The following is a 12,274-nucleotide window of genomic DNA, read 5'->3' on the forward strand; positions in this document are numbered from 1 at the left end:
CAGAGTGGACAGCTGGGTTTGCACAATCTGGCTTTAAATCCTGACTTTCTCAAGGGCATTGCAGTTACATAGCTTTGTCAAAGCCACTGGCCCAGTTCATAGCCTGACCACTGCAGTACATGTGTTGGTTACCTTGAGGTTGAAATACTGCAATGCATTCTCTGTGGGGCTGCAGAAGTGGCCAGATTGCTGATGGGGGCATCTGGCTGAGAACATGGGACACCATTGTTGAAGCATCAGGCCTGCCTGCCCATCTACTACAGAGCCAGGTTCAAGATCCTTGTTTTAATTGACAAAGCCCTGAACATACTAGGTCCAGGGTACCTCGGGGAGTGCCTGAACCCTTATATCATCTGCAGGAGCATTCTTGGTTGTTCCCCGAGTTGGCAAGGCTTATTTGACAAAAACAAGTAACATTGGTGTCATTGGCCCAGTCTTGTGGCACACTCTGCCCATAGAGATTCAGCAGGCACCTTTAGTTTTAATCTATAAATGTCTTCTGAAAAAATGAGAAAGTGTGAATGCAACGAAGACATATAGAACAGGTATGCATATCAGAGAGAGAGCCAAGATTAGCTGCAGATCCTTGATGACTATAAAGAAAATTCACATTTGCTCCTATGTAATGTGTGGACACTCAGTTATCCATCAGTAAAATGCAAATGATTGTGCCTTTAAAAAATCAAGGTGCTGTGGTCTTTTGACTTTTTGTCTTATCTCTGCACTGGATAGTCCTAAATGCTTGTTGCTTAGGGCACTTCCCAACAATTCTTGTTGTTTTGTCGTGTCTGACTCTTTGTGACCCCATGGACCAGAGCACGCCAGGCACTCCTGTCTTCCACTGCCTCCTGCAGTTTGATCAGACTCATGTTGGTGGCTTCGAGAACACTGTCCAACCATCTCATCCTCTGTCGTCCCCTTCTCCTTGTGCTTTCAATCTTTCCCAACACCAGGATCTTTTCCAGGGAGTCTTCTCTTCTCATTGGAGCCTCAGCTTCAGGATCTGTTCTTCCAGTGAGCACTCAGGGCTGATTTCCTTCAGAATGGATATGCAGTGGTACCTCGCTAGACGAATGCCTCGCGCAGTGAAAAAATCGGAAGACAAAAACGTTTTGCGATTTTTTTTTGCAGGCTCGCAAGAAGACCTTTTCTAGGGCTGTGCCATAGCAAACTTTGCAAGACGAAGCAGGGCAGGGGCACCGCAAGGAGGACCCGCAGGGACATGGCAATTGGCGCCGCCGCACCGAAACGGCAGCTGGCTGCCGAGCAGCAGCAGAACCCCGAGGGAGTGGAGCTCCTTCTTGGCTGGGTGCACGGGAGAGCTGCGCGTGAATGGGAGAAGCCAACCAGACAGCCTGCCTGCGCGCAAACGGGGTGTCTGTCTGGTTGGGCGCGAGGGTCCGGCTGCTGGGGAAGGAGGGAGGGAGCCTCTCGCTGGCCCTCCTCCTGCTTCCCCCTCCCCAGAGCCTTAAAAACCTCCGGAGCAGCCGTGGCGGGTGAGTCGGCGCCTATTTTGTGCTTTTTTTGCCCATAGGAATGCATTAATTAAATTTCAATGCATTCCTATGGGAAACCGCGCTTCGCAAGATGAAATTATCGCAACATGAAACGACTCGTGTTTGATCTTCTTGCAGTCCATGGGACTCTCAAGAGTCTCCTCCAACAATACGTAATGCAATTTAACATTTGCTAACAATAGAAGTTTAGTTTCAGCTGAACACAGGACGCAGAGTGAAAACATCTTAAAGCTGACACAGATTAAATGCCTAGGGCGGGGACGATATGTTTATTCTAATAAAGAGCCAGTGTGGTGTAGTGGTTAGTATGCTGGACTAGGACATGGGAGACCAGGGTTGAAATCCCCACTCAGCCATGAAGCTCGCTGGGTGACCTTGGCCAGTCACTGCCTCTCAGCCTAACCTACCTCATAGGGTTGCTGTGGGAATTAAATTAGGAGGGAGAGAACCATGTAAGCCACCTTGACTGGTGAGTTGATCAAATTCCTTTTTGACTGTTCAAAAACAGATTGGGTGAGTGCAGAAATAGTATTACTCTGCATCCTTCAGTAGGACAAAAAATTGTTGGCTTGGATTTCTTTTTTGTAAAGCAGGGTCTGACCAAGTTGGTTGCGCCGAAGATGTATGTGGGGAAACTGCCTTCATAAAGGTTCAGGTGTGGAATAAGTAGCCAAAAACGAAAACAAACAAACAGGTTGACTCTTCTAATCCTGTGAGCTGTTGTAATTTGTTCTGGAGTCTGCAGAGAAGGTCACCCTGGACAAAGTCCCTCTTGCAGTGTTGTCTGGCAGAAGGTGAGCAGGCTCTGCCCTCTACAGGACATTTTTGGGAAATGTTCAAGAGGTGGAGGCAGGTTGCTGCTTCTTTTTTAAAGGAAGCTGCCTTATGCAGCATGACCATGTCTTGCGTGGGGGTTATGTTTTGGCAATGGAACGTATACAAGAAATGTGTTGACCTGAACTGCCCCTGCACAGCCATCCTTACCTTCCAAGCAAGACTGACTTGCTTACCAGCTGTGGGATGCTCTCATGAGATCTCACAGGACTGCTCAAGTTCCTGCAAGATTTTGTGAGCTCTGTAAGCAAGTCTGAGAGCTTATCAGCTCTTTCTGCACCAGGAAAGCCCTGCTCTAAGGGAGGTTTTAAGTTCTCTACCTTGTCCTTGTGTGCAGTTAAATGGTAGAATTTCAACTGCGCAAGTTTGCAATTTTGCAAGTCAATTGCATGCACGAATGGATCGTCAAACCTTTGGCTCTGCCACTAAACTGCTACAACCGCTTCCCATTTATTTGTTTGCCACAGGGTGCTTGGATTGGTTTTCTGAGCCACTTTTCCATAAAATGTTCTGTCTTCTAGGCAAGTGAGGATTAGTTAATTGTCAAGCTAGGCTGTCTATTTGTTTGTTTCACATTTTTATTTTGGATATGGCCTTTTCAAACAGAAAAAAGTACTGGTTGTGGTGGAACTCATTCAAGTGAATGAGATCTCGGTCTTCCTCTGCTTTTGCATCTTTACTGTCTTGCTGAATGCTAGGAGCAGATTTCTATATGGTTGGATGTCAGGGTTCTAAAAAGCACAATGCTTGTATTATATTGACAGCTGTTTACGTAGCTTCATGGATTCTTCTCTTCCACTTCTTGCTTTCCCTCCTGTTTCCCAATGGTGGCTTGAAACTCTTTAAAATAGCATTTTAAAAGCAGGATTTATTCCTCATCTCAGATTCTGGATCCTTTCAGGTTTGGGGATGGGTGGATTGGCAAAACCCTTCCTTCTCTGGAACCTCCCAGACAGAGAGGCTTTGTGGGGAGGCTTTTTTTATTGGGACAAGGGGAAATGGGAAATTTTCCTATATTGCAGGCCAAGGTGGCTCCTGGCAGCCTGATCATGCACACATCAATCTGGAAATTAAGCCGTCCATTTAGTTCAGTGCCACTTGCGCCTTCATCAGTGTGCCTAGGATTGTGGCCTGAGAGAGAATGTTTAGACTTTCATTTAACAGTTTAATGAGCCTGCTTAACTTGAATGTCTCCTTCTCAGACACCTCCCTCCTGCGCCTCCCACATTTCATGACCTAATGCTGATGGTGAACCCAGCAATGAGGTGAAACCCGTGTCCTAGGTGATGACTGATTCATGTGGGTATTTGAAGCCACATAATGAACCCAATAACAACTAATTAATGGTACCAAGCGTCCTTCATTAGATAGATACTTCATTCCTCTGATTTTGTTTGTTCACGGCTCAGCAGTTCTCCCTATTTCTACATTTTTCACTCCACCTCCCCTACTGTAACTTATCACTGGCCAGCCTACATTTCCCCTTAATTCCACCTTCTTCCATATTTTTGGACCCCTTTCTCCATTGTCCCACATTCCGTAACGCTCCTTATAGGAATAGGCACTGTACTTATTACCTGCTACCTACCGTAGCAGCATTCCACTTTTCTCTTCAACCTACATTTTAGTATGTCTTCTTTGGCTCACAGAAGGAGTTGAACTTTACGTCACCATTTTAGAATGCAAGAGCCCTGTAGCGGAATCAGGCAAAAGACCCATCTAGCCCAGCATCCTGTTCTCACAGAGGCCAAACAGATGCCTCATTGAGAAGCTCTCTTTCCACGTGAGATTCCCAGCGGCTAGTGCAGGCTTCCTCAAACTCAGCTCTCCAGATGTTTTGAGACTACAGTTCCCATCATCCCTGACCACTGGTCCTGCTAGCTAGAGATCATGGGAGTTGTAGGCCAAAAACATCTGGGGGGGGCGGGTTTGAGGAAGCCTGGGCTAGTGTTCAGAGGCATACTGCTTCTGGATTGGAGAGAGAACATAGCAGTATTAGAAACTCAGATATATACTGTAATCTAATCACGAAATGGCACATTAAACCCAGGTTACAGTCACCACAATGAAATGTCTAGGCACCATTCCCCCTCAGTGGAATAATAATAATAATAATAATAATAATAATTTTCATTTCTATACTGCTTTACAGTAGCGGTTTACATCACATTAAAACATCACATAAAACAATCCAGAAACTAATTCAAGCTTCCAGGAAAATATTTCAGATGTTTCTGTAAGTGACATTTTGCTTTTCCCAGTCACCAACCTGGCATCCAGAGATCTCCATGTTGTCACAATTGACCCGCGTTAGTCAAAAAAACAAAACACACGCCAGGCACATGGCAATTTATGACACTGGAACTTAGCCATAGTGGCTAGTAGCCATTGATAGCCTTATCCTCCATGAAGTAAATTCCATTGTATGCTGTGTGAAGATGCACTTTCTTTTGTCTGTCCTGAATCTTCCAACATTCAGCTTCGATGGATGGCCCTGAGTTGTAGTATTGTGAGAGAGGGAGAAAAACGTTTCCCTTATTCACATTTTCCACACGTTTTGTAATTTTATGCACCTCCATCATGTTCTCCTCTTTCTTGGCTTTTATCCAAACTGGAAAGCTCCAAGTGCTGCGACCTTTGATCCATCCTTGTGATCATTCTGGTTGCCCTTTTCCAAACCTTTCCCAGCTCTGCAGCATCCTTTTTGAGGCGAGGTGATTCCACCTCCCATTTTTGTCATTCTGTTGTAAGTTACTTGAAAACCTGCTTTAGCAACTGAAGCAATAGGCTAAGTCATCAATGAGAGAGCTGCTGAATGGATCTGATAATAGTACTTTAATTGGTAGTTGGTTTCCAAATAAAGGGAGGTACATTATCCTTCCTCTTGCTAAATAGTTTGCTGTCAAAGATTTATTTCTCCAGAGCTTCTGGTTAGATGTTAGAGCAGTTCCCTGAACCAGGGAGACCAGCCATATGAATTGTCAACCATCTCCTGTTTCCTAGGGGGAGATCAAGTCTCTTTGATGGTTGTGTTTAGAGTCTGTTGTTGTCTGGATTCAGAGGAATTCTTTTTTCATGTATGTTCTTCTGTCAATAGAAGAAGACCAGTTTGTTCTCTAAATTGATGGCTTGTGGCACTGACGGTGTTTGTGTAGGGCATTTCCAAATTTCCAGACAACTATATAAAGAGCAATATAGTTGTGTGTGCAAAAGGAACCGAGACATCACCTGGGCACCACTTCCTGTACCTGAGCGGTCACAACTTTTAGAGCAGCCATGCTGAAGATGTGGCAGGGGGTGGGAGCAAAGCTCTTCCAGCTGAATGCGAATCTCAGGAGGTAAGTGATCAGGTGTGGGTATCCTGCAATTTAAGCTGCCCCAGTATGGGAGTGAGGCTGGGTGCTGTCTTGGGTAGTGGGTTGGCCTTGGGCTGGCCAGTTAGAACTTGCATCTTAGATACACATTCATCAGGTGGCCTTTAGGGAAATATTCACATCTTTTTTGGAATCTGGTATCTAGCCTTGGGAGACCAAGGAACTGAATGGCACTGCCTGCCCTCAGCTTTGTGGGTTGGTGGGTTATAGATCTTGTAGTGTCAGATTTACATATGTAAAATGGAAGAGCCCATCCCACCATGGGGGAGTCTTATATGCAAGTCAGAGGTAGAGATTCCCCTTCTCTCAAAGTCTGAGGCTGGGGAAGTATTCTAGCCTCAAGCTGCCACAAAGAAAAGAGAACTGTAGTTTTTTTAAAGGATGTTGGGAACCGCGGCTCTGTGATGGGTAAACTCTAGTTCCCAGGATTATTTGTGGAAATGATGTCCAGAAAAAAGATGCTGTCAATTGATTGGTCAAATGTTTTTGAATAATAACACAGCTGTATTTGAATCATTACAATTATTAGAACAAGAAAGGCAAAATTTAATCAGTACTTAAGCTAAGTAGGCTTCATTGTTTTACAACTTTTGAAAAAGTAGACCTATTGAAATTAATGGACATGACTAACTTAGATCTATTAATTTATGTGGAACTACTCCTTGTAAAGCTTAGTTGAATACAGTTTGGCAGGATACATTTTTTAATTAAAAAATATTGAACAATGTTGTACACCCAGAGAAACAATAATAATGAAATAATGTGAGTTCAGCGTAAGGAGCGCTTGATAATAAAGTCAAAAGAAAAAAATCAGGAGTGAATGAAATGGACACAAATAAAATTATAAATGGGGTATAAAACACAACTTATACTGTACAATGATGAGGAAAAAAGTCTTGCCTGTTTATAGATATGGTCAAATAAAATCGTATTCTGAAGGAGTTTGCCACCTGTGTGACTGCATTGTCATATATAAATTTAATAAAATAAAGAAATATTGATTAAAAATAACCCGCAAGCAGAGGTGAAATCAGAAGAATCAGTGTCTCCCCTAGCCACAGGAAGATTAAATCTCAATATCTCTGAAATAGTGATGAACACAACCTTCTTGAAAAAGCTATCTAGGGTGCAGCAGGAAGCATCTTCCCAGCCCTGAGTGATGACTTATCAAGCTGCTACCAGAAGATATACAGTTTACTGTTTACATATAGGATATGCATTACCTTTATCAAAAATAGGGAAAATACATGGTTTAGGGTCCAGGATCACATTTTTACCTAAAAGTGTACTGAATAATACTTGTTTACAAAATTTATGAAGAAGTCCATCACATGTGCCAGACAGTAAAATCCCATCTCCCCACAGCCCTGCTAGCACAAGGAATGTGAGCCAAACATACTAGGGTAAAATCCTACTGATGGAAGACTTTTTAAAAATCCCCTGACCCCGCCCCCAGTGCTGGTAGAGATGATCTAAAAGGGTGGGTAGACCAGACCTTCATCCATTGAGATACCTCAAATTGTTCCTTAAGATCTGGCTCCCATAACAACTTTACATAGGGTGAAAATTGTAATACAGTGGAACCTCGGTTTATGAACACCTTGGTTTACGAATTTTCGGTTTACGAACGCCGCAGACCCATCTGGAACGGATTAATTCACTTTCCATTACTTTCAATGGGAAAGTTTGCTTCAGTTTATGAACGCTTCAGTTTATAAACAGACTTCCGGAACCAATTACACCCATGCTTCGGGTTAAGTACGCTTCAGATTGAGTACTCTGCGGACCCGTCTGGAACAGATTAATCCACTTTCCATTACTTTCAATGGGAAAGTTCGCTTCAGTTTAGGAACGCTTCAGTTTATGAACAGACTTCCGGAACCAATTGTGTTCATAAACCGAGGTACCACTAGTAAAAGTAGGGTGTGATACCATTCCCCCTTGGATGGCCTGCATAAGAAGGAGCTCAAAAGGTGTGTTGTTTTATGAATTGTCCAGTCTGTTGAACCCTTAACCTGTTCAAGCCACTTTCCCAATTGCAAGAGGCATTTTTATGGCATGGGTACCTTTGACCTAGAGAGCAAGTTCTCCAATAAGAAGGGAAGAACTGCACCACTTCTTGATGGCCCTCTTTCAGGCCTCCTCCCTTGCTCCCACTCCTTTTTCATTTGATGGCTGATGGCATGCCAGTTTGGATCATGAAGGGAGGAAAACTCTCTGTCCTTCATTTCTCAGTCTTCCCAGTGGGAGAGCAATCAGCCCCCCACAAACATCTCCTCCTTTTCTTCTTTCTGCTGTACCTGCTCCTAATCATAGAATCTCAAAATTGTAGAGCTGGTGCAGCAATGGTTTCTATTTTAAAGAATATTTTAGTCTCCACTTCCTCGCCAAGCAATCTGAAGAATGTAGATACTTTAGAATTTAAGGTGAGGGAAGTTCAAGCTTTTACTTACTTGTGGGTGGGAAGTTCTCTTTGTCCTCTTGCTAAAAGTATGCGGACAATTTGTCCCTGCAGAGGACCAAAGTAGGACTTCTGCTAGCTTGATGAAGGCAAAGGTCTGCTTACCTCCCTGCGGCATTTTTCCATGGGTTCATCTCTCAGCACTGTTGCAGTGTTTTAGAAAAACCACCTCTACAGCAGCCTTTTCAAAGCTGGTGCCCTCCGGATGTTTTAGACTACAAACACTTTTCTGGGCGGGGCTGGTGGGAGTTGAAGTCCAAAACATCTGGAGGGGGATACCAACTTGAGTTAAGGCTGCTGTACATGAACACTGTCAGTCATGTACTGACGTCCTTACCTTAGGACTAGTCGCTGGGCTTCTTCCTTCCCCTTTTGTATGAGACCACAGGGTGTCTAGGGTGACTCATTCTGCAACTATGTTGGGGACCAAGGCAGGAAATCCTCTGAAGGGGAGGCAGGGTGTGTGTGTGATAATGCCATGAAAATACCAGTTCAGAGTGCTTTCTATCAGAGATGAGGACTCTCTCTGTCTCCTCCTCGTGATGCAAGGTCGACTTATCTGGTATGACAACCTTCATACTTTTTTGGGTAGATGCTGTGTGGTTGAAATCTGTGGATTGACCCTCTTTTGTGATCAGTTGCTTCTCTGGGTCCCAGTCAGGCAGGCACAGTGCCAGACAGTAGATATAGGAGAAAGTGGAGCAGTTAGTTGGCTTGCAAGAGTGGCTGGGACTTCAAAAGGAGGAATATGAATCAAGGATTATGCAATGATTGAAAAGGATTTGACTTGAAACCTGTATGTACAAGAAGACAGGTAGTTGGAAAGGGTGAATTGGGGGCTCTAAATACAATTAGGCTGCAATTGCAGCAGGTGGAATGGGGAGGGGGAATGGCTTTGGGAGCAAATACTTTTGCAAGGGTTTTCCTCTCCCATGGTTGGGGCTGAGGGAGGAGGAAGAGCTACAGAATAGAAGGTGACTGGCCAGACGACAGAGGTGGGAAAATATTTCATATTCCTAGGAGTTGTTGACACCTTTTCAAGCTCCTTGGCAACCTGTTACCTGGATTTTTTCCTGGTTCAGAGACTTTTTCCTGGGAAGAAAATGGTGTGCTTCATCTTGGCTCATTTTGAACATCACTTTAGTGATCTTCCAGACTGTGTGGCTGATTTGCTTGTACATTTCCAGTTTGGCCTGACCATTATTTTCCATGATGTCTGAATCAGAAGAATTATGTTTAGCATGAGCAATTAATTTGCTTCCAAACTATGGCTTGGTAACTGACTTCACATCATGGTTTTGTGGCAAAAATGGTTTACATTTCAATCATGAGATTTAATTTTACAGTTTGCAGCAGCCCCCACCCTTGGCCATTGAGAATATTAGACTGCTATCCTTGAAAGCAGACAGTTGTTAAAAGTGTCCTGCCCCCAAATGCCTTGCTCCATAATTCAGCCCAACATCAGACATGAGAGAGGTTCTGACCTGAGGAGAGACCCAAGGGCCATCATGATAGGCTGCCCTGTAAGAGATGGATTCTGCCCTACAGTTCCCTACAGCCGCTGCTGTATCTTTTGTTCCTGGTTCAGAACCTGTCCTTATCTCATATTTCAAGATGCAGCTTCAACCATTCAGTTTTCTGTTACTTCTTCCTGTTACTCTTGAGAATTTCAGTAATTCAAGGACTACCAGAGCACCTCTGGGGAAACATACCTATGCCTTCTCTTTTTCCATAGCTCAACTGGTGACCCAAATTGGGGAGCAGCAGCTGCTTGGTCCAGTTCTTCCCTGACCTAATCCCTTCCCGCTCCTAAATCTGGCAGGAAGTTAATCCACAATTAGATATTATAATATTATAGGGTGTCACTCTTGAGGGTGGTCAGTAGTCCAGGTTAGAAATGAGAGGAAGATTGTGTTCGAAACTGGAGTACTAAGTACTGGCAATGACTCCTGCAGCTTGCTGATCCCTGCAGCAGATGCCCTCTGCTGGTCTTTGCACCTGTGAACCTGTCTACACACTTGGGTTACATGTGGAGGTTGACTCTGTTTTGTCCTCCATTGGAATAACAGCCTATTCCTACCTCTTTTTCTTAATGGTGACACAGATCAATCATTAATAACATTATATTCTTCACGACTGTGAGCAGGGCAGTGGGGTGGGGTAAGTGAAGACAAGCTGCAACAATTAATTATAATGTTTTTCACTGCTCCTGCTCAAGCTGCACAGACAAAACATTTTGGTTCCTGAAATTCATTCTGATTGTGCAGATAAAATATAACTGATAGTATTGTACAGGATGTGGTATTAGTGTGTGAAAACAGTCAAGCTCCAATGATACCCAGGCATGCACACCAGATGGTGGAGATGTCAGGCGCCATTCTGGTGCCCAAGCTTCTTCACTTGCTTGCAAGTGGCTGATAGCCAGGTGCAAAATGCCCCTGTCCCCTGGCTAATTTCGAACACTGCAATCCAATATCATCTGTAAGGTGCCATGTTGTTGACACATGTTCTGTCTCTTCAGCCTGAGCTAGAGCTGACTGTCTCTTTATCTGCCTCTTTATCCTCTTTTCTCTCTGTAGGATTATGCGTCCTGATGATGCCAACATTGCTGGGAACGTCCATGGAGGGACCATATTAAAAATGATTGAGGAGGCAGGTGCCATAATCAGCACTCGGCACTGCAACTCTCAGTCTGGGGTAAGTACATGTTCAAACAGTGCACATGTTCAAAGAGTGAAGCTGTTTGCTGCCATGATATGCGGAGGAGGCTCTTCTCAGCAATGCCTTCAGTGTTAGTAGCAGGCAATTGTGGGATGGGGCAAAGCTGCAGGAGCAAAGCCTTGTTGCCTCCCTGCCCCTCTGTTGTAGATTCAAGTGCCTGCTCTGCGTGTTGAGGTTTATAATGCTCCTGTCTTCTTTTGTTTTATTTTTCAAACTGTCATATAACAGTTTCCAACTTAATAACGAAGGAAGAGTAAAAAAGATAAATAAATGTGAAGATACATGACATGGGAATACAAATTCCAACTTTAGCAAAAAAAAAAATGGAATAGAGAAGATCACAAGAGACATTTGTCCGCTACCTAACCCAGTGGTTTTCAACAGATGTGCCATGGCACCCTGCGGCACCTTGAATGATGATCATGAGTGCCGCAGGTGGGGGAAGTGCTGTGCAACCATTGCTATGCATCAGGTGAAAGAAAGCAGGCATAAGAAAAAGTCTGGACCCTGCGCTCCTACGCAGGATTAGGTCCCATGTCACCTGTACGGATTTATTTCCGAGCTAAGCAAGCCTGGGGCAGGGCTGCCAAACATTTTGGCCTTGTTCAAACAGGAGGGACTCAGGAACGAGGCAGCAGGCTTGGAACGTCCCAGAGGAAATGTGGGCTTCATCTTTCACCGTAGATGCTCTCCCGCCCCCAAACTTTTGGATCCACGCTGGCTGGGCATGCGTGCTGGTGCTGCTTACACACCTGCTGCCAGAGCCCAGTGAAGGTGCGGGGCGGGGGAGGGTCAACAAAAGCAGTGTCCACGCCCATTATGCCCCTTCTTCTTCACCTTTAGTAGGGGAGGGGTGTGGTTGTGAGATAAAGCTGAAGGGGAAAGACATCTGCCTCCCCCGCCCATCAACTGACCAAACCTGGGCCCTAATCCATAATAAAAGGTCTGGTCTTTATTTATGTAAGGGCAGAAACAACAAATCCAGGTTCTGAAATAGACACTGACCTCCTGCTGCCATGACTGGAGAAAAGCCCAAGGGTGGGGTGTGTGCTTTTCCTCTCTTTCCAAATCTGTCTGTTAAAACTGCTTGGATGACCAGAATTTGTGGATAGTCACCCTATTTTATCAATTTATTCCTTTTTTTAAAACAAAAACCAAACCCCAAATGTTATCTATGACTGGCCAGTAGGTGGCAGTGATAGATAATTAGAGGGGAATAAAGAGTGGGGGACTCCACCAAAGTTGGAGATGGGATGCCATTCTACCAAAGAGCACACAGTTGAAAGCATTCTGTGATGCTAATGGTCCCAGACCTCTGACTCCCTCGCCCCTTGCAAAGTGGGTAGCAGGTCTGTAGACTTCAGGAG

The 12,274-nt window shown here is 44.5% G+C and overlaps 1 protein-coding gene across 2 annotated transcripts in view; it reads left to right on the plus strand.

Moving 5' to 3' along the window:
- Nucleotides 1-12,274, plus strand: part of ACOT7 (acyl-CoA thioesterase 7) — a 68,144-nt gene that overhangs the window by 5,455 nt on the left and 50,415 nt on the right. The window contains exons 1-2 of one of the 2 annotated variants that reach the window (XM_088671782.1): nucleotides 8,620-8,748; nucleotides 10,766-10,883. In XM_088671782.1, the coding sequence (XP_088527908.1) occupies nucleotides 8,729-8,748; nucleotides 10,766-10,883 (138 nt within the window). In that variant the 5' untranslated portion in view covers nucleotides 8,620-8,728. Of the gene's footprint in view, nucleotides 1-8,619; nucleotides 8,749-10,765; nucleotides 10,884-12,274 lie in introns of those variants that run through there. The other variant, XM_035119371.3, reaches the window with a different exon arrangement.

This window comes from Zootoca vivipara, chromosome 6, assembly GCF_965207765.1.
Source record: "Zootoca vivipara chromosome 6, rZooViv2.hap1.1, whole genome shotgun sequence".
NCBI classification, from domain to species: domain Eukaryota; kingdom Metazoa; phylum Chordata; class Lepidosauria; order Squamata; family Lacertidae; genus Zootoca; species Zootoca vivipara.